The sequence below is a fragment of the Alligator sinensis genome, unplaced genomic scaffold (assembly GCF_000455745.1).
Source record: "Alligator sinensis unplaced genomic scaffold, ASM45574v1 scaffold54_1, whole genome shotgun sequence".
In the NCBI taxonomy this organism is placed as follows: Eukaryota; Metazoa; Chordata; order Crocodylia; family Alligatoridae; genus Alligator; species Alligator sinensis.
The window spans coordinates 1,762,466-1,782,872 of NW_005841962.1; the positions used below are offsets into that span (position 1 = coordinate 1,762,466).

General features: G+C 43.9%; 1 protein-coding gene and 1 long non-coding RNA gene across 14 annotated transcripts in view; one reads left to right on the forward strand and one right to left on the reverse strand.

Annotated features, from left to right (window-relative positions):
* Positions 1-15,341, forward strand: part of TMEM108 (transmembrane protein 108) — a 273,408-nt gene extending 258,067 nt beyond the window's left edge. For 5 of the 9 annotated variants that reach the window (XM_025200258.1, XM_006020636.3, XM_014518518.2 and 2 more), the window contains 2 exons: positions 13,302-13,456; positions 15,116-15,341. In XM_025200258.1, the coding sequence (XP_025056043.1) occupies positions 13,302-13,456; positions 15,116-15,238 (278 nt within the window). In that variant the 3' untranslated portion in view covers positions 15,239-15,341. The remainder of the gene's footprint in view (positions 1-13,301; positions 13,457-15,115) is intronic. The other 4 variants (XM_006020630.3, XM_006020631.3, XM_006020632.3 and 1 more) reach the window with 1 other exon arrangement.
* Positions 1-20,407, reverse strand: part of LOC102386335 — a 113,707-nt gene that overhangs the window by 45,856 nt on the left and 47,444 nt on the right. The window contains exons 3-4 of one of the 5 annotated variants that reach the window (XR_003093288.1): positions 18,926-19,087; positions 11,490-11,846 (exon numbers count right to left, since the gene is read on the reverse strand). The exons of 3 other annotated variants lie outside the window; for them this stretch is intronic. This is a non-coding gene — a long non-coding RNA (uncharacterized LOC102386335). The remainder of the gene's footprint in view (positions 1-11,489; positions 11,847-18,925; positions 19,088-20,407) is intronic. One more of the 5 variants, XR_003093289.1, reaches the window with a different exon arrangement.

A 20,407-nucleotide genomic window follows, 5' to 3' on the forward strand; every position in this document is an offset into this window, starting at 1 on the left:
AGGTCTGTAGCGCCTCAAGGCCTTTTGAGATGCCACAAAACACACACGGTGCATGTTAGTCTGTTTGCCACACTGCATATTTGCAGCATGGCAGCAAAATTAAATACTGGGAAATCCTGGTATCTTAAAAACAAACAAAAAAAGAAGCGGGGCAGTGCATGTGTCTGTGGTGTGCACTGTCCGAAATCGGAGCCTGGCTGGCCAGAGCCACACTTCAAGCTGCTGGCCAGGCTCCACATGCCCGGATCACCACTGCTGCAGCCCTGGGAGGCCCCCAGGATCCCAGATAAGGCTGCTGGACCAGCCCAAGGGCTGGCCCCAGCCTCCCCTACCCCACCTGGGGCAATTTGCTGTGCACCAGAATGCACACGCAGGGGCATGCCCAGGGACATGTAGCAGCAGCACAACTATGTGCCACTGCTATTTGTCCCCAGGGAAACACACATGCATGCTCGTGGGAATGCACCCTAAAAGCCTAAGCTCCATTGTCCTTCAGTGAGATGTCTCTGAAGGCCCAGATCCCCAAAGGCATTTGGACACTGAAATTAATGGGAAATAGTTTTGAGGATCTGGGCCTAAGTGCCAAAGAGATTATCTACACACAGAAGCTGTACTGTTTTAAATGTACTGACATAAGTAAAGATGTACAGCCCACCTCCCCGAGGGAATGGAGCTATATTGATTTAAAATATACCTATCTGAAAGAGCTATTTCCCAATAGGGGAATAGAAATAAATAACAGTTAGTTTTAATGCACCTTCACCCTGGTATAACTGTGTTCATGCTAATGATTAAAAAAAAAAAATGAAAACAGCCCGCTTTCTACTAAGTTATATTGGCCCAAAACTGTATATAGACAAGGCTTACCCTAATTTTTTAAAAAGGGGACTTGGACTTCTGATTTACATAGGTGCTTTGAAAATTTACATAGAAAGTTTTTACCATCCGATAGCCAGTGTGAAATAAGTTCCTTCAAGCACATTTTCTAACGAACAGATGTCCCTTCATAAATCTCATACTTCAACTAGCCCACTTATTTTCATTATCGGCTGAAAATCAAGGGGGTATAAGGACTGAAATGTCCTTTCACAGAGACATGGCATCCCCAGGTCAGAGATGAGACACCTGGCTAGCACAGTGTGATGAATTTTGCCCAAGTTGCACCTGCTGTACAGATAATTAGAGGACTTAAATTGCCAGCATTGTTGATCTGACAGCAAATTCACTTTACACTCTTTTGAAAGGTCAGGCATGTATACATTAGCTGTGTATTGTGGCTAAAGCAATTATCAAAATTACAGCTGTCCCATGCATCTGTTGGTTGGAGATTCAGACATCTTTTGCTTTTTTTGTTTCCCTGAAGATTAACCCCCCAGCACATACAGGCACCACTGTGTCATACTCACTGGATATACGTGATTTAGCACAGAACAGTTAGCCAACCAGCAGTCCTGGGACTAAGTCTTCCTGTGTTAGGGATGCAATATGAACAGCATCATAATGCGTTAGCTCACCGGTGCTGATGTTGTACACTGCTCGTATACCATTGTGTTCTCCCGAGTAGCAGTACCAGGTACAATGAGTGTGCCTGCCCTAAAGTGCTATTTTCCTTGTCAAAATCAAATGAAAAGAATAACAGTTTCCTTGTTGGACAGGCCTGTTGTAGCTCCCTTGTGCCATTTTACAACATAGGAACACTTTGTCTACTGAACTTCTGCCACATGCCCATGTATCTTCAGATGCAGCCATTTGAACAGCTGGTTCTGGAGCTACAAAAAAACATAATGAAGTGGTGTGTGTTATGTAGCAAGGAGACTGCTGCCACCTGCAGGACATAGGGTAATTGCAGCTAAAGATATAAAACCCTTTATTCCAATTTTAAGGCATTGCTAACCATAGATGAAAGTTTGTTGTTATTCCTAATTTTGATAAAAGGCAAATGCCAGCGTTTAATGTTAAGCTAGCACCAAAGTGCAAATTTAGCTACAATTTGCCATAGATCTTCTGACGGTATCTTTAAGAGTTACGGTTGCAATGAAAAGATTTCCAGCTGTGCAGGGTGGGGACCAAACCATCTCCTCTTTAGGGTGAGGTGGGTTGGGAAATTCTGGACTCAGCTCCTCCTCAAGTGTGAGGTGTTAAAAACATTAGGGTCCTAAGGGAGGAATGAGCAATTAAGAAGATAGTTGGGGGGAGGGAGGGTGCAGTTCTGTCATAGGAAGAGGGAGGGTACCTGGCCCTGAGAAGCAGAATCCTTGTCTAGACTTACTTTCCTTCCCTCCGGTGCTGGGTCCCAGCTCTTTGTCATGCTAGTTTCCAGCCTGAAAGCAGGAAGCAGGGAAAAAGGAAACTACATAAGCTATTCACTTCAGTGAGCTAAGAAAAGAGATGCCTCCAGAGCTGAACTTCTATATCCCTGTGTGCATCTAAATGGCAATTTTCTTTCTGCAAAGTAGTATTTTTGGCATGTACATGCAGCCAACAATTCTGTTATCTCTGTACTGTGGACATAAAGCGTGTGCACAGACTAAGGATGCGTAGTAGGCTGTACACTGGCTGAGTAGTTATGTGGCTATGTATGCCTTTGCATTCTGTGCACATAAGGGATCTAAGGCCATGTGTAGACTAAATGAAAACATAGTCACAAAAGTCACAAAAAAGTCCCAAAAACATAGCTGCCCCGGAGCCCATGGCTAATGTGTGCTGAATGCCAGAGGAGGGCTCTTATGTGTTTTAGACCCCTGACACACTACATATATTACACAGTTAACTGGTTAATCTCACAATAAATTTGGGCCAGCCACACATGCAAAGTAATTATCACCAGGGATCCTGGTTTTCCCTGATTTAAGAAAAAATCCCCAATTTTCAGTTAAAAAAAGTAACCCCAAATCCACATTTTTCTGTGATTTAAATTAAACACCACTAATATATAGAGATATATAGAGGTGTTTCATTTCAATCATGGAAAAATCTGGATTTGGGCTTACTTTTTTTTAACCAAACATTGGGGATTTTTTTAAATCAGAGAAAACCAAGATCCCTGATTATCACACAATAAAAATGACTCTTCAGCTATAAAAAGAGCCAACCAGCTACAAAGTTAGTGTTTGAAAATGTGTAACAATTTTATAGCAGGGTTTCTATCAAACCTTAATTTGAACATGTGGCAGGGCTGTTAGGACATCTTTACATGTACTCCCAGTATGGCGCCAGACGCTTTTAACTAGCAAGCCGTGCTAATTACAAGCACCCATGCGTCACATGCATCAGTGGTGCAGCGCACCTCCACACTGAGAAAATGGCAATGGTGCATTTTGAACTAAAGCATATTGAACATGTTTTAGGTCAAAACGCACCACCGCCATTTTCTCTGCACAGAGGTGCACTACACCGCTGATACAAATGACGCACAAGACTACCACAGCGTGTCAATTTACATGCTCCAGCAGACTCAATTAATCGAGTCTGCTCCAACACACTGGATTTCTAGCATGCTGGAGCAGGCTCCCTGTATGTAAGTGCCTTTAATGTCAGTAACTGTGATTAGGGCACTGGCCTTGGAAGTGGGAGACCCATTTCTAAGGCCCCCCCACCCTGGCTCAGAGTGAATTTGAATCCGTCTCTGTGATTTCTTATCACAGTGCTTGAACTGCCGTGCCACAGGTTAAGCATAAGCCAGTCCCCACTCTAGTGCTGTTTTTAAAGCTGTCTCCCTTGGCAGCAAAGAAAGGGAAACGTGGTTGGCCAGGAGGACGTGACCAAGCAAGAAGGTGTGTGGCTCAGCAAGATGACTGCTGCCTGAGAAGGGAGCAGGCCCTGGGTTTTAGCCCCATTGCACTGCTCTTGATCCATTTTATCCAATGAGTGGTAAATGCAAGGGGCAGTGCCACCACTTCAAAAGGAGAGAGCGTTGGATAATACCTAACCTGTGATGTGGCAGTTAGAGCACTGCGCTGGAAAGTCAGGGAGAGGCAGGGTCAAATCACCTCCTATTAGAAATGTTTTTTGTGATTCATCCAGGTCTCCCACCTCCTGGATGAGTGCCCTAATCACTCCACTGCTGGGGCTAAAACATGGGCAAGTCCCCACACCAGACTTACACTCGGATACACACATACATGCATAGCCTACTGTGTGTAATCAGTCTATAAATGTACAGTTGTGTCTTCAGTGTAAAGGCAAAGCAACAATGCCCAGGAACAAAATTAGAAAACTGCAGTTTAGGCACACAAAGGAGAAAAAAAATCCACATGAGAAGCCTAGCAGCATCTTCACTGCTTCTTAGTAAAATAGTGAATGGTTTCAAGTGCCATTCAGAGCTCTATGATCCTGTCTGTGGCATAGGGGTTTGCCAAAATCAGGAGCTAGAGGAGTAGCAAAGAAATAGCATCCTAATCTGACCTCCAACCAAAACTCTAGTTTGAACATAATCCCCTAGTCCATAGCTCAGCACTGCCACCATATCTAACAAGTGACAGTGGCAGAATATCCGCAAATGTGCATGTACCTGTTTTCAGGGGGACCCCAAACCCCTCAGGGATCTTTACCATGTGACATGGGTTATATGGCAAGGTGCATTATCATTTGTTTTGATGGGAGCACATCTTGGGGGCTAACGCACCACAACAGGAGTAGAATGACCTGGGCTTTATTCCAGTTCTCCTGGGTGACCTTGGGAAAGTCACTTCACTTTCCTGCATCTCAGTTTCACCATTTAGACAACTGAAGTAATGATGTCTACTCCACCTTGACCCCAACGGATGAAAAGTGCCAAGCATTATTGTTATGGTCCCAGACAAGCAAAGCCATAATGACACCAGCTGTTTTTAACAAGTCACAGTTCCAGTTGTTCCTGAGATGCCCTTCAGGCTACCTTGAATAGTTTTTTTGGCTTCCTCTCTCTCTCACTTCCAACTGCAATGCAGAACAGGGTGCATCTTGAACTCACTTTTAAAAGTCACATGTACAATGTGTCAACTTCAAAGTACCTAAAAAACAGTAAAATAAACTCCACCTTTGTAATTATAGTGTGACATGACAAAATATAGAAGAACAGAAATGTGCAAGTCAGATGCAGAGCAGTAAATTCATTTAGCCAGTTCTGCTGATGTCAGAAAGTGTGAGAGCGAGGTTAGTTGGCAGTGTGGAAACATCAGCAGAAGCCATAGAATGTATGAAGTATCGACTTAAATCCAGCTCTGGGGAGCTCATATGTCACATACTGCGCAATGCTTGAAAGTGCCTTATACCAACTTTCTTAATTAAAAAATCTAGAAAAGCATCTCCTCTGGTCCAGGTCTCTGAGGACACCGATTCCCAAGGCCCAGTTCTGATCTCGAATATAATTTTACATATCTGTACCTGGCTTATTTTCTTCAGTGTGAGACTAGACTGAGATTTAAAAGTGGTTCCTATGTACAGAAAGAAGTAGAACTTTGCCAAAAAGCAATTACAGAATAATACTACTATAGCTAAAGTAGCGTAATTGTTAGATTTGGCATAGGTAGCAGCACCCATAGGAAAGGTTGTTCAATTCACATGATTTGGATTTCTGTCCCTGCCTCTATCAGAGTTTTTTTGTGACTGCCAAGCAAGTCACATACACCAGTATGCCATTAACTGTGGCCATTAACTATATGTTCTTGACGCCTGAGGTGAAACTCCTAGGTCTGGATTTGCACAAATGATCAATACTCAGGAGTGCAGGTAAAGTCCATGGGAGCTGTACTGTGAACAGAGGTGCTATAAATTCCTATGTACTCTGAACAATTACTGTAGGTCCTAAATTGTTACAAGATGTATACTCAAAACAAATGGATACTTAACAATTTTAAGATTAATCTCTCAGTTCCTCGACTGTAAACAGATGCAACCATCTATCTCATTCAGGTTTTGTAAAGAAAATTAATTCATTACTGCTTCATGTGAATGTGCATGGTAAATAAGGTCTACAGCCACACATTGAATGAGGAGGATGAAATGAAATACTGAATATTCAATAAATGAGTCAAGGATTCTGAAGGAAAAAAAATAGGATGCAATCATGTAAAAAGGCAGCATCCTAGATGCATATGTACAAAAGGACCAAATTCAAGTTGCACATGTATTCTTAAGTCTAGCATTTCCTAACTTTCAGGTTCATGTCTTGGTAACCTACAAGTGTTTTAATGCAGTGGCTTTTTTTGCTTTGGGCTGTTTTTTTTTTTTTAGTGGAGAAAGGATAGGGGTTGTAAGAGTAAAAATAGGTTAGCACTGAACACGACCTTTGGATAGAACATCAGGTAAACAACAAGATTAGGAAACTGGAATTATCTCTGTATACAGCATTAACTGTGTGTATTTATTAAAACGCTGCACTAGGTTCTAGTATTGACACTATGCTAAATATTGCATAGTGGGAAAACGTTCTTAAAAACTGCAATGAATTAAGGTTGGGAAAATCTGCTTTGTTATGAGAAACTAAAAGAAGATCAGTCCATTTAAATTTATCCAGGAGAAGGTTGAGAGATGATTTAATTATAATTTATAATAATCTACATAGGGAACTAACTTCTCATAGTAGCTTTTTATTCTAGCAGAAAATGCAAAAAGAACCAGAGAGCTGAAGCTGAAGCCTGACAAATTCAGATTAAACTGCACATTTCTAACATTAGGGAAGAGCTTACCAAATGTGGTAGGTTTCCACTCTTCATTTGGGCTAGGAACAGAAGTTACACATAAACTGGTTTAAGTGATCAGAAACTGGTTTAACCCTGTAACAGAACAGAAGTTCAGTACACATAAGCCAGTTTCAAAATGGCCAAAACAAGTTTGAGATAAACCTGGTTGAATGTAGTATCAAACTTACCTGATTTGGGTCAAACCAGTTTATGCAACTTTCTGCCCCAGCCCCCTTCCTGGTTTAAGTTAAATCAGAGCCCTCCAGCATCCCAAGATGCTCTGCAGCCCTGGGCTGGGCTATCTGTTTCAGCCAAGTAGGGTTGGTTCCACCCCTCTCCTCCCTAGCTGGAGCACTATCACTGCTCCAGCTGGCTGAGAAGAGGGTGGGGATGGGAAACCCTGCTCTGGAGTGCTACCAGGTCTGCCTGCTAAGGGGACAGCAGCCTTTGCCAGGTGTCCCCAGCCCCCCACCCCACTTGCTGCTGCAGGCCAGCAGCACGAGCGGAGGCGGGGCCAGACCCCAGTACCCTGAGGGGAAGCAAGGGTTTAATCCCCGCCCATTGTGGAGGATCATGTGGGAGTTGCATGGGCACCAATAGGCTCCACTTGTGCGCCTGGGGCCATGCACCCGGGGCCACAGTCAGCTAGCTGCAGCACTGCTCCCTGCCCCCCTGGCCGCAGCAGCAGAGCAAACGAGCACAGTGGGTGGAGGTGAGATATCTGTCACCTACTGCCTGCTCACAGTGGCGCCGGGCAGTCAGGGTGGGCTGCTGCAGGCCAGGGGCATGGGCAGCAGTGTGCAGAGGCAATGAACCACCGCAGCCTGGTCTGGCCTGGCCCTGCAGCCCAGGGTCGTAGGCAGCAACTGGCCCACAGCAGCCTGCCCCGAGTGCCCAGTTCCGCCATGAGCCGTCCCCTCCCCCCCCCCTGCCCCGAGGGTTTGCTCCACCGCCATTGCTGCCTATGACCATAGGCCGCAGGGCTGAGCCGGATTGGACTGGGCTGTTGCAGTCCATTGCCTCCCCTGGCTGCTACCCATGTCCCTGACCTGCAGCAGCCTGCCCCAATCACCTGGCCCTGTGGCCCAGAAGTGCAGTCCAGTCTGGCCCGGCCCCAGAGTCCAGGGGTGTAGGAAGCAACAGGCCCCAGCAGCCCACCCTTCCCTCCTGGTGGCAGCAGGAGAGCAAACCATCGCAGTGGGCAGAGGTGAGGCACCTGTTGCTCGCTACCTACTCGTGACAGCACCAGGCACACAGGGCTGGCTGCTGCGGGCCAGTTGCTGCTTACGTCCCTGGGCTGTGGGGCTGGGCCAGACCAGGCTGTAGTGGTCCTTTGCCTCCCCCTGCCAGGGCCTATGCTCCAGGTCTGCAGCAGCCTGCCCCAACTACTTGGCGCTGCCAGGAGCAGGCAGCAGGTGACTGGTGCCTCACCTCTGCCCGCCACGGTAGTTTGTTCCACCACTGCCACCAGGAGAGGGAGGGGGTGGGGAGCCACACTGCAGCTTCAGCCAGCCTGTAAACCATGGCCCTGACGCAGGGCTGGAGGAGGTAGGCACTGACCCCTGCCCCTTGGGGCCTCCCTAGCCCAGGCAACACTGCTGCAGCAGGAGGTAGCAGTGAGACGGGCTCCGTAACTAGCCTCAGCTTCCCCACACTGCAGCCAGGTCACATACCCCCTCCCCACCCGTTTCCTGTGGGCAGCTGGCCACTCCTTGGAGGGACTCGGCCCGGGCCACCACGCTGGTGCCCCTGCGATTAAACCCCACCCCCTTCCCCTCAGGCTACTGGCATCAGGCCACTGTGGCCCTGAGTGCACAGCCCCAGGTGCGTAAGTGGAGCCTATTGGTGCCCATGTGGGCCCCCTCCCCGCAATGTGGGAATTAAACTTCGCTTCTCCTAAGGCTACCAGGATCTGGCACAGGCTGCTTCCCCCTTCCCCTCCAGGCATACCCCAGCTGCAGGGGTGACTGGTGCCTCCTGAGTTTGGGAAGGCACAATTGCAGACTGGAAGCGGCCGGCCCGGCAAACTACAGACCACCAGCTGGAACACAGGTAAAGCTACCTCTACCCCCTGGGTGGGGGCGTGGGCCCAAACCTCAACAAATGCTGCTGTAGGCCCTGCAGGAGGAGCCGCAGCCTCTCCACCCAGCTCTGTGGGGCCGTGGTTTGCTGTCCTGAGTGATGCCAAGTTGGGGGCCAATCTCAGGGGAGGCACGTGCCCTCCCCTCCCGTGTTCCTGCTACCAGTCGCCTATGCCCAACTGTGTTCCCTGAAGGCTGGGGTGGAGGTTTAAACCCCTCCCCAATCATACTCAGGCCTGCCTGGGCCTGACCACACCCATTCCCTCAGCTTAGTTTCCCTCCAGTTGAGGGCTTGCTCTAGCTCCCCCTGGCTTCTGGCCTGAGCCACTGCAGGCATGTGCCTGCATTGTCAGAGTCAAAAGTGAATGTCTATTCTCTTGCAAATTGGTTCAATATATGCAGGTTAGACTAACCTGCAATGATTGAATCAATTCAGGCTCTGGCTTTTTGAAAGTCTGTCCCTAGCTTTGAAGATTGGATGTCTTTCTAAAAATATGCTGTTGTTCAAACAGAAGTTATAGACTTGATGCAAAAACTACTTGGTATAATTTTATGGCCCACGTTAATCTTGAGGTCAAACTAGATCATCATCATGGTCCCTCTTCTCACCTTAAAAATTATGAATTGGTTCTTTCCACATTCTGAAAAGCTTAATATTTGGAATATTTGATTCTCCTGCTCCATTGCTATTGTTCTTCCCCATTTCACAGATGGAAGAACAGATACAACACTGAAGTAATTTGCGTCAGGGCCTCAAAATGAAACCATTGTTCATCTCAGGTGTTCTTGGCACCTAGTCTTGTGCTCAGATCATTAATATACATTTCTCTGTCCAGGAGGTATGCAAAAGTGGAAAACAACAAAGGGAAAAGGAAGCTAAGCCTTGAACTTCAGATAGGGTTCAAGTGAACTTCTGAGAGAAGGCTGGGGTTTCTCTTTATATTATCCAAACTGACTCATCTAAATGTAATATTGCAGCATTAGTTAAGCAATCCTAGCATCTGGTCCTCCCAAGGGTATCAGATGCATCATAATAAAGGCATATCTGGAGCTGCAGCTTCTGTTTTTCTGCTAAAACTGTAATCCTTATTCTTATTTCCTCCTTTCAACATTTCTTAACATGTCCTGTCTAATAGCCTCAGTTGTATGCATGAAAAGGTTCTGGGTATTTCTATAAAAGAAGGTACCTGTCTGCTAAGATCACAAAATTAATTCATTTATGGAACGTTGGATTAGGGCACAACATGAATTCCATTCCAGTTATTGCTATTTAGAAAAGTTATTTATGTGAGTCAAGGCTTCGGTTTCCAAATTTGTATAATGGATGTAATAATATTACAGTTATAACCAGGGTTGTAAAGCACATTTATACACCTGGATTACAAATATGAATTACTATTGTTATATGAATTAAAATAAAACACTATACCAATAGTTAACACCGACTGACACCCTGGTTAATAGAGAGGCTGAGGATGGAGTAAGTACAGAGACAGAAATTCTTTCTAAACCTGGTTTCTGCTGCTCAAAATTAAGGCACCTTGTAAAAACAGTGTAAGGAAACCTTTATTGGTGCTACACAAGTTAAACCTGATCTGAAGGTTTCTTGATCTATTGGAGTCCATATTCCAAGGGTTTCAATATCATAGCTCTACCATGCATTAAGTTCAGAAGCAAAAATATAACTAAGGAAGGAGGAATGATAAATTTCATACAGGAAGATCGAATGGTGAAAGGTAGCTCAAGGAATATTTATGATACCAGCTTCTTTTGGAATAAGTACAACCCTGTTTCTAGTCATAATATGATTGCTTTCCAGCTTCTAGAGACAAGCCTGACATTTTGCTGACAATGGCAATACAACTTTAAAGAGAAACCCTGGATTTTCCAAAAGATTACATCTCCCATTGGCTTTACTGGGATTCCTGTAATTATGTCCCCAGGCATCTTTGAAAATACTGTCTGTCTTAGGCACTTATAGAGAAGACCTGAAACAGTAACACCTAGGAAAATTGAAGGGTAACTATCTGATACACTGCTCTTTACATAACCTAACAGTGGAGAGAACTAAATATTCTGTTTCCTTTTCTGGTCATAGGATTTGTCTGCAATTAACTGCTGCCAGACAGCAACTACCACTACCCAGCCACATACACATGAATGCATTTCTGAGCCTCTGCATGGCTGTATTCAGCAGCTATGCTGCCAGAGCATAAAGTGCATTCTGGAAAGGTACCAGCTGCTGAAGGGACAGTGGCAGCTGGTAGAGGCCCTCCTCCACTTGGCAAAGATGGTGTAACTGGAAGGTTTTGCTGCTGTAGAAGAACTTTGGGTGTAGATGCCCTCAAAGTTTTTCTGGCAATGCTTTGTAGTATAGAAGAGGCCTTAACATGCCTCTAGGACAGATGGAGATAGCTAAGAGTCACTGACATTCTGTAACTGAACAGAGCAAGCATCCCATTATTCATCCATTGGATGACAACTGTTTACTTATGCAGGCTTTCCAGAGACTTTGATGGGTTTGTCTGCCAATGTGATCACCACCATGAGAAAAAGTTAAGTGATCAGGCTCTAAAGAAATGTATGCTCTCAGAGTAAAGATATTAGCCATAGATACATTGAAGAAACATTAGTCAAAGTGTGCATGACAGTAAGCCTTATAATGGCCTGGTGTTTTCTAATGTGTAGGAATGAGCTAAGAGATTTTCCTATTATTTTAATAAAGAAATTGATACTATAAACTTACCTTTTTCTTTTGAAAAATTGCCTGAAGTCAACCCATTAACAATTTTTCTGTCATAGCTTACTGTTATTTAAAACTGAGCTCTAGCCTTACATTTTTGTGTTGACATTTTATGTCAGTAGATGCAAGAAGATGAAATTAGACCCATGGAAAATGGGTAGTTGCAATGTTTGTCAAAACATACAAAGCATATCTGACCTCTCTGCATTATTTCCTTTCCCCTTAGGCTATAATTCTTTTTTAAAAATGAACCAGGGCTAAGGAAAATAACATATTTTTCAATTCCTGAACATTTGTTCTGCTCTTTCCTCTGACCAGGGATGTAGACATCATGGAGTACATTTTCACAAGGGTGGGTGCCTGCAAAACAAAGTGGATATACATCTATGAGAGCGGGTACAGGTACAACTCCCTGCTTGTTGATATAAAACAGATTGTTCAAATATACAGGCAATCAGCTCGTGTCTGCACTTTATTTTTACAGGCACATAGTAAGCCTGCAAACAAAGCAGGCTGTGACTCCAACTAAAAACAAAATCTTTGTTTAACATCCACTAGTTCATGGGCCATTGAGAAGAGGGCACATAAGGTGTATGCCTAGCTTAAATAAAATTGTTAGGGTTCTGAAGTTATTTTAAGTAATAAGAAGATTAAACCTCCCAGGTCAAATCAGACCAATTCGATTATACTGAGAGTAGCTCCCAAAAACTCTCAACCATTTTTGCATTAGAAGTGCATGGTATGGAAGCTGATTAAGTTGACCCTACTCATAATACAGATTCCATCATCATATATTGTGTATAGGGTTCTGTGTGTCAGCTTGCATTCAACTAGTCTGCCCTCTTTGCCTCAGAACAAATCTAAAGACTTGAGTTAAGCCAAATAGTTCAGTCCTCAACACATGAATATGTCCCACAGGTTGAGAATAGGAGAAATCAAGATGGCACCAACGCTTAAGGCTTAGGTGAGTGATCCATATAATCCTAGCAGGCAAATACTATACCATGCTGCAGAGAAAGGTGGCTACAGAGGAGAGAGAAGAGCCTTTCCAATCTGACCTGAGGGAAAGTTCTACCCAAGCCCCAAAACTGGTATCAGTCTGCCTCTGGCCATGTGAACAAGGCATGCAAGCCGTGCACTGATTAGGATTCTATGGACCAACTCAGTATGGGTCTGCTCTATTCAGTACCCTGTCTCCAGCTGTGGCTAATCTGATGCTTCAGAGAAAAGTGAAAAGAAGCCAAATTATGCCCCAGATAGCAGCTGGCTGAAGCTTGGAGAAGAGGCTTTTGCTGTTAAACACAACGTATTCATGGAATCCACATCTGCGATAAATAGGAAAGATCTGTCAATTTGCCTAGGTATCTAACTTCTGGTTTGCTCAGCCTTTCAGGATCGAAACAATAACCCATAGAACAAGAACTGCACAGTATAGCCTTTATAGACTACTTTACTCTGCTATTCTGGGGATTTAAGGAAGCTCTGTTTAGGCCTTGTGTACATTGCAGTTACATAGCAAAAGGTGTGATTTTGTTGTAAGTTTTAAAGACAACCTCAGAAAAAAAGTAAATATTTCAGATTCTGTTAAGGTCAAAGCATACTCTGCATAATGCAGATTATAATACAGTTGCTCATACACTCATTTTAGTAGCATCTTACTCCACTGACTTTGGTGACAGTCTAAAAAGGGTATTCCAAATCCAAATCTGGCTTTGGCTTTTTTGGGGAAAAAAAGAAAAAAAAGCAATCAAGTCTGAATCACTGACTGCTTGTCCCACCGAAATAATCACATTCTTGACATGTTTCTGTTAACAGCAGTTCTACTGACAGTATGCTGCATGAGGAGGAAGAAAAAGACATCTAACCCAGAAAACAACTTAAGCTATTGGAATAATGCTATCACAATGGACTACTTCAACAGGCACGCTGTAGAGTTACCAAGAGAGATCCAGTCCCTTGAAACTTCAGAGGTATCACAGTTGCATGCTAACAAGTCCCAAGACCAAAGTGTTTCACTAAATAAATATTAATAAAACTTTGGAAACCTTACACATGTCCAAGGGAACAACCTTTCCACCATGGGACATTTCTTCTGGGTCAAAGAATTTCTTGTCCAAATGCCCTGCTGTTGCAATCAAGCTCTCTCCAAAAGCTCTTGCTGCATGTCCCTAAGACTGACCTCCGCACTTAAGCAGAACAGGATACATTTTTTCCCTTTGGCTTTAACTTACTTTGGACCTATAAGCCTAAGTGTATCGTCTCATCAATGAGAGAAAGTGGTTGCAGTGTTTGTGTTATCTGTGTTCCAGTTATGCCTTACAGAGGTTCATCTTAATCTCTGCAATGTGCCCATATATCATGATGATGTGAGCATTGGAAATGAACAATGTAAAGGGTGTCTGAGCACCCACTTCTCAGGAGGTGCCTCTGGCTTGTTCAGCATAAGTTTTAGGGGATGCGAGCTCCATATATGTAAAAACTATGATCAGGAAACATTTACACTGATCAGCACTTAGGTATCTAACTGGTTTCAGTAGGACCTGTCAAACAGGCAGGTGCTCACCAATGTGAGAACTGTTCCAGTTATGCTAGTTAAACTGATGGGCAATGAACTAACTCAGGTTAAAACAAGACCACAACTCTGATCTTAAAAAGCAAAGAGGTAATTTCCTAATAGTGAGCTCTGTTAGCATGTAGAATAATCTCCTGAAGTAGTAGTAATGGAAACCCTATTATTTAAATAATTTAAACCTGAGCTGGACATACTATTATAGAATATCCTGCAGGTGGACAGATCCTTAGCTACAGGGGCTGAAACCAAAGCTAAGAATCAACTGCAAGCCCCTAAAAAATCTAACCTCCCCTCTTCCTGGTCTATCTATGACCTCTACCTGGCAAACGTGAAGTTATACGAAAGCATCTAGATGGAGAAATAAGATACAGCAGCCCTCTAAAGAGCACATGATTCTTTCTGAAGTGAAAATAATTTTAAAAACCCATTTCTATTGATTTTTTTTTCTGCCAGTAAATTGCAGTTTGGGACTCTGTAGTGTCTTATATTATTAAATGCCAGTAGTCAACGCCAGGCTACCAGCCACAACATTTCTTCACTCTCATCACCAGTTTCAAGTGGAAAGGGTATATATTGCAAAGAGCATCATATTGTATATTTGGCATTTGCTAATTGCTTCTAAATTACCTTTTTACAGGTTGGAGGAAGTCTCTTCTTTAACTGACTTGGTAGGAATCGCAAATACAGGATTCAGAGATTCTTGTTGCAAAAAAAAAAAAGGCTGGAATTGTACAAAGTTCTCTCTAATTTAGGGTGCCTCCAATTTAATTTTTGGTGGCCAATTTGAGAAAACTGACCTCCTGATTGAGGTCTGTGACCTCTGTAAAACCTGTTTTCTAAAATACAGCATCTAGGAATTGCACTCCCCTGCAGAAAAAGGGTTACTTTGCAAAATTAGGGCCCCTTGTGGTTTTATAAGAGCTTTATAGCCTCTTATTAAATAACCATAAATTCCTTTTTATTCCAAAGACATGCACAGCAACACACTGTACTGTACACTGAGGAGAAATGGCAGCATTGAAACAATTCATATTCTTTTTTTTATTCTTTCTCCTAGGATCATCTCTCTGAGCCACGTTCCCCAGCCAATGGTGATTACAGAGACAGTGGGATGGTCCTTGTTAACCCCTTCTGTCAGGAAACACTATTTGTAGGACATGAACAAGTGTCTGAAATATGACCCCCAACACATGTCTGTGCTTGTATTGCAGTTCCATCTTAATTGTCTCCAAATTATAAATAAATAAATAAATATATATATTATAAATATAACCTTTGTGTAATCCTGAATTATGAGAAATGTTTTCAGCCTTTTCTTTTCCTACAAATTGTCAACCTCTTTTTTATAAATGTGGTACAACTTTACAGAACAAACTGTGGCTTTATAAAATAAAGGTATTTCTAAGCAAAAGACCTGTTGAACCATCATTTACTGAATGCTTATAAAGCAAGTTTTACCAGGTACGGTCAGTTTTGTTGAAGACTACCTGTTTCATACAGCAGGTACAGTGAAACACTTCACTTTAGATTGGATCATACTGTCTGTCTCACTAGCCATAATTACATCAATCACATCTGGATTCAGCTAAGGAATTCCCTCAGTTATATGAGACCAGAAGGAAATGTGATGACTCAGGACAGCTGCTCCAAAAATATCATAAGAATTTAGCAGAGGAAAACAGTTAAAACAAGAAAAGCCTAAGCACATTTGGCCTTACCTGAACTTGGTCTTTCTCTGTTAGTTTAAACTAGTGCTGGCTTCCCCCAGATCTCACCATTCTGAATCTGGGAATTAGCTTGCATGTTCTCTGCAATTTTCCCCAACTCTTAGTCAAGCTGCCCCCACAATCTTCTCCCAGCTTTGGCTTTTTGTCAGATGCAGTTCAGGGAAGTGCATTTTTGAGACACTAACACCTGTAGTCATGCTGAAGACTGACAGCTGCTCTTTTCTGAAACAGCTGAATGCAGCAAGGCCTTGCAATGATTAAACCTTTGGTAGTCACTGGGTGCATTTACATGTTCATTAATGCACAGTAGTTACTGTGCATTTAGTTTAGTACTTGCTTAATGAAATACTAACTAAACAGACAGTAACTCACACTACTGCGCAGTAGTACCAGCGCACGGTTTTTTTTGTCATGCTTACTGTGCAGTAGCCTAATGACACTGCGCAGTAGCATATGAGCGGAATTTTTTTACCAGCACACTACTGCACAATGTTATTAGACTACTGCGCAGTAAGTGTCTCATGTAGATACAGCCCACTATGGACTAACCCCACAAAACAACTGGGCTGTGGAAGTGCTTGGTATTATAGTGCCTAACTTTTACGCTCCTTTCTACCATAATGGAATCCACTGCCTTAAGTTAGGGACCTGGCTTCCAATACAATATCTGCAAAGAGGTAGGTTCCTAAAAATGGGATTGATTACAGCTAGCTGGCTGAGCATGCATACATAGTACAACAAAGCTCTTTCCTGCTTCTGCCACATCTTATGCGTGTATTGGGTTTGGTCTTATTAATGGATATACTGTTTGTTTTAGTAGAGTGAGATATGTGAGCTCCTCTTAGCTGTACCACACCTGTGCTGGACCAGGACAGCATGCTGACACTAGCAGCCCCTGAGCATTAAGGGATTGGCTTGCAAATCTGGCAGTAGTCCACTGCAGGTGCCCAGAACTTCCTTAGACTAGTCAGGGCTAAGCATGCCTCTCTCATGACTAAGCCTGATTAGAATCTGCAAACCAGACATTCCTCTGTCTGTGTCTCTTGAAGGAGCTAGATCTGGCAGGCATTTGCAGAGCACCTACTGAATACAGCTCTACAAGGGATAAGCTTAAAAGCATCAGAGCCATGACAATTGCTCAAGTTTCCTTTTTACACAACAGTCCAGTGGGTAGGACACTCCCTTGAGAAGTGGGAGTCCTGGGTTCTGGCTCCTTCTCCAAGGACTGTTTATGTATTTTACATGAAACAGTCCGTTAAATCAGAACTCAAGAATATCTCCTCTCAGGCAAGCAGAGTTGGCCTAAGGAAAATGGCACCCTGGGCAAACTTGTATTTTACCCCCAGATGCCCCCGCACCTTCCACCCATGTCAACAGCACTGCTGCAGGCAGGCAGGGCCGTGGGGCATAGTCTATCAGGGAGGCAGAGTGGCATAGTGTGCCAGATAGGTGGGCGGGCAGACACTGCTGCTGCCACCTGCACTGCTCTGGACCAGCTTCTCCAGCCTGGGGTGGGGAGTGACTGGAGCAGGGCAGTGCAGGAAGAGAGTGCTGCTGTGAGTGCATGCTGTTTGTGCGTGTGTGTGCACGTGCGTGTGTGCACATGCATGCATGCGCATGGGATACACCCCTAACCATAGCACCCTGGGTGGACACCCACGTTGCCCACCCATAAGGCTGGCTCTGTGGGCAAGCGTCCTAACCACAAAGTCCTTCTTGTCCCCTCTTGTGGCCCAGTGAATTGTCAGTTGTTTCCTACAGAAAGGAAAAGCATCAACACAAGAGTTGAGACTACCCCGCCCCAGAAAAGCGTACATCTTGATAGCTATAGCATTTTCCTGGGATGAGACAAACGTGGGGTTGAACCCCCTCAAGTGTAGATCAAAATTTAATTTGGGTCTCCTACAACCCAAGCAGGCGCTTCAACTACTAAATAAAAGGGTGGCAAACCTGCTCCTTCTGGGGCCGCATTCTTTGAGCGAAGAATGCTGGCTGCATATTTTTGGTAGAAACAAGGTAGGTAACAAGCTCCAGAAGAGAGTTCAAGGCTGTGAAGTGGCTAGAGGTGCCCAAGTCCCAGAGGGGGGCAGAATTTACTGTGCACCTCTATCTACACAGCATCTCCTCTGGGCTAGCTTAGGTGTCCCCCTGCTCAGTGTGCTGGCTGTTGCAGATCTCATTCTGAGGCCATATATAGGAAGCATCCTATAGGTACGTTATTCAGGGCTGAAGATTCTGCTCCTAAATATCAGGTGAACATCACTGCACATAGGTTCTTGTATGGATCTAGACCCAATTGCCTACTCTTTCACAACCAGAAGTCATGCTGAAGCCTAGTGATAACAACATTTTTGCCCACATGATAAGCATGACAGTGGGTTCTAAGTATCAACTGACATGTGGCATGCCTTGAGATATTATACACATTATGATGATACCACATATTTGTGGAAGTCAGCAGCTCAGTCACTGCATGGTTTAGTCAGTCACTCCAGTCTTCCGGAGTTTTTTCTCTGTTCTCTGGCCACAGTATGTTTTTCTTTTCACTGAGATTATGATTTTCCTTGAATCACTCGTCACTTCCTGTTCCCTACCTTTTATGAGACTCTTTCCTTCCTTAGAAACTGAGATGCTGTTTCAAACCCAACTGTTTCTCCTCTACAACCTTTTAGCAATAAAGTCACTCAACATTCTGTACATTTTTTAATCCTACCCATTCAAATAGTTGACTGTGTGCTGTAATGGCACTAAAATGTGAGCCTCCTATAAAATATGCCTATAAATCTCAGTAGCCAAATAAATTAAACATGGTGGTAGTCAATAAAGCACAACCTATCAGGAAATATTAAGAAATAATAGAGAATAGCATGGAAAATGTAATGCCTTAATCTAAATCAAGGTCGTTCCATCCTTGAGCAGCCTAATACAGCTATCAGAGTGCATATTTTGGGGGGGGGTTTCTTCCTGAGATTCCCTTTTCTATTGTTCACTGCCTGAAATGGGCTTTCCCCTATGAAGTCTAAGCCCTCCTCTCTCTCTCTGTCTCTCTTTCTCTCTGTCCATCACTCACATGTAGCATTTTTTGCTAATTGCTTCTATGATTTAATCAAGAATAGACTATGACACAATACAGAATTTACCAGTTTTCCAGCTGGCTGCAAACAGAGCTAAAAATCCCTGGTAGAGTCAGTGTAATATCTTTGAACATGTACTTTGTCCCATGGCATGGCAGGCATGACTGGAGGAAAGGGAACGTGACCATGATGCATCTGGACTAGCCATTTCAAACCATCAGAGCAGTCCTGGAGATGCAGGGATATAGATGGACATAAGTTAGGTATCTTTCAAAGTGCTTTAATTCATGTCAGGAATCCAACTCACTATACCAACCCCAGGCCTAAAGGCCTCAAAGACAGATTGTTAACAAATTCCTGCCCCTCTCCCTCTTCCTACCCCCCATTCCTCCCAGCTTCTTTGTACTTAGGGCATAACTCAGAACCTGAGCTACAGTCTTCACCAAACTCTAAAGTCACATGGATGTGAAGGTTAAAGTGGGCTGGAGTGGTACAGGTGCATGGTTAACAGCCCAAGAAGTTGCAAGTTTGAGGCCCTAGCAGAAGTGCTCATGGTTTGACCTATCGGATTCCAATGAAATCTGTATATTCTGCTAAATCTCTTGTTTTAAGTCACAAAAAGGAAAGGTTAGAATGGATCTTATGGCTGATTTAGTTTATTTTCTTGAATCAGAGCAGTAACATTTTTCTAAGATTAACCATGAAGAAGTCGCTGTCTGTAGACATAATGGGAACAGTGGAATGTACATATGTTCAATGGAGGGATAAAAGCTATGCATCTCTGTTTCCTTGCACCTGATAGCACAGATGTGCAAACTTCACCCTCCTGTACTAGCAAGGGTCACATCACCCATGTTCACCTCTGCAGAAAGACAGGTAGTGTTTAAACCACCTTGCACTGCTTAAAGCAGGGGTTGGCTGGAGCTTACCACGCAGCTGTCACCAGAAGTCTCTGCTCCTAGCAGCCTGTACTCAGATTCCCAGCCTCTCTGCAGCAAGCACAAGCTCAGAGGCTGTGGAGCACTAGGCTCTGCAGTGGAGGGGAGCACTGCAGAGCAGATGGACGGTGCAATTCAGCTCGGTGCTATCCAATGCTCTCTATGCAAGCCGGATCAACATCTTTGTTAGCCAGATTTGGCCCATGGGCCATAGGTTTCTGGGAAGTACCACAGCTTGAGGTACTTCCAAGGGAATGCGGGGGCAGATATAATTTACCCAAGGGGCTCTACAGAAGCCAATGCAACAGAGGTTCTCTAGAGATTTCACTAATTCAGCACATTACTGAATATGCTTAAAATGCCAGGACCATAATCTTACCTGGACAGCCCTGCCCTCTTGGCCTGGACAGTTTATAATTCCCAATTTGAAAGGATGCCACAGGTCTGTTGTCTAGTTTAAATGATCACAGAGCATTTCCTGGAGAATTAAGGACCAAGGAAATGCTAAATATCTTAACGTATATACAATGGATTTTACATTAGCTGGAGGACATGGACACATAGATTAAAAGGACTTTAAACACTCTTATCCCATAATTCAACACTCTTT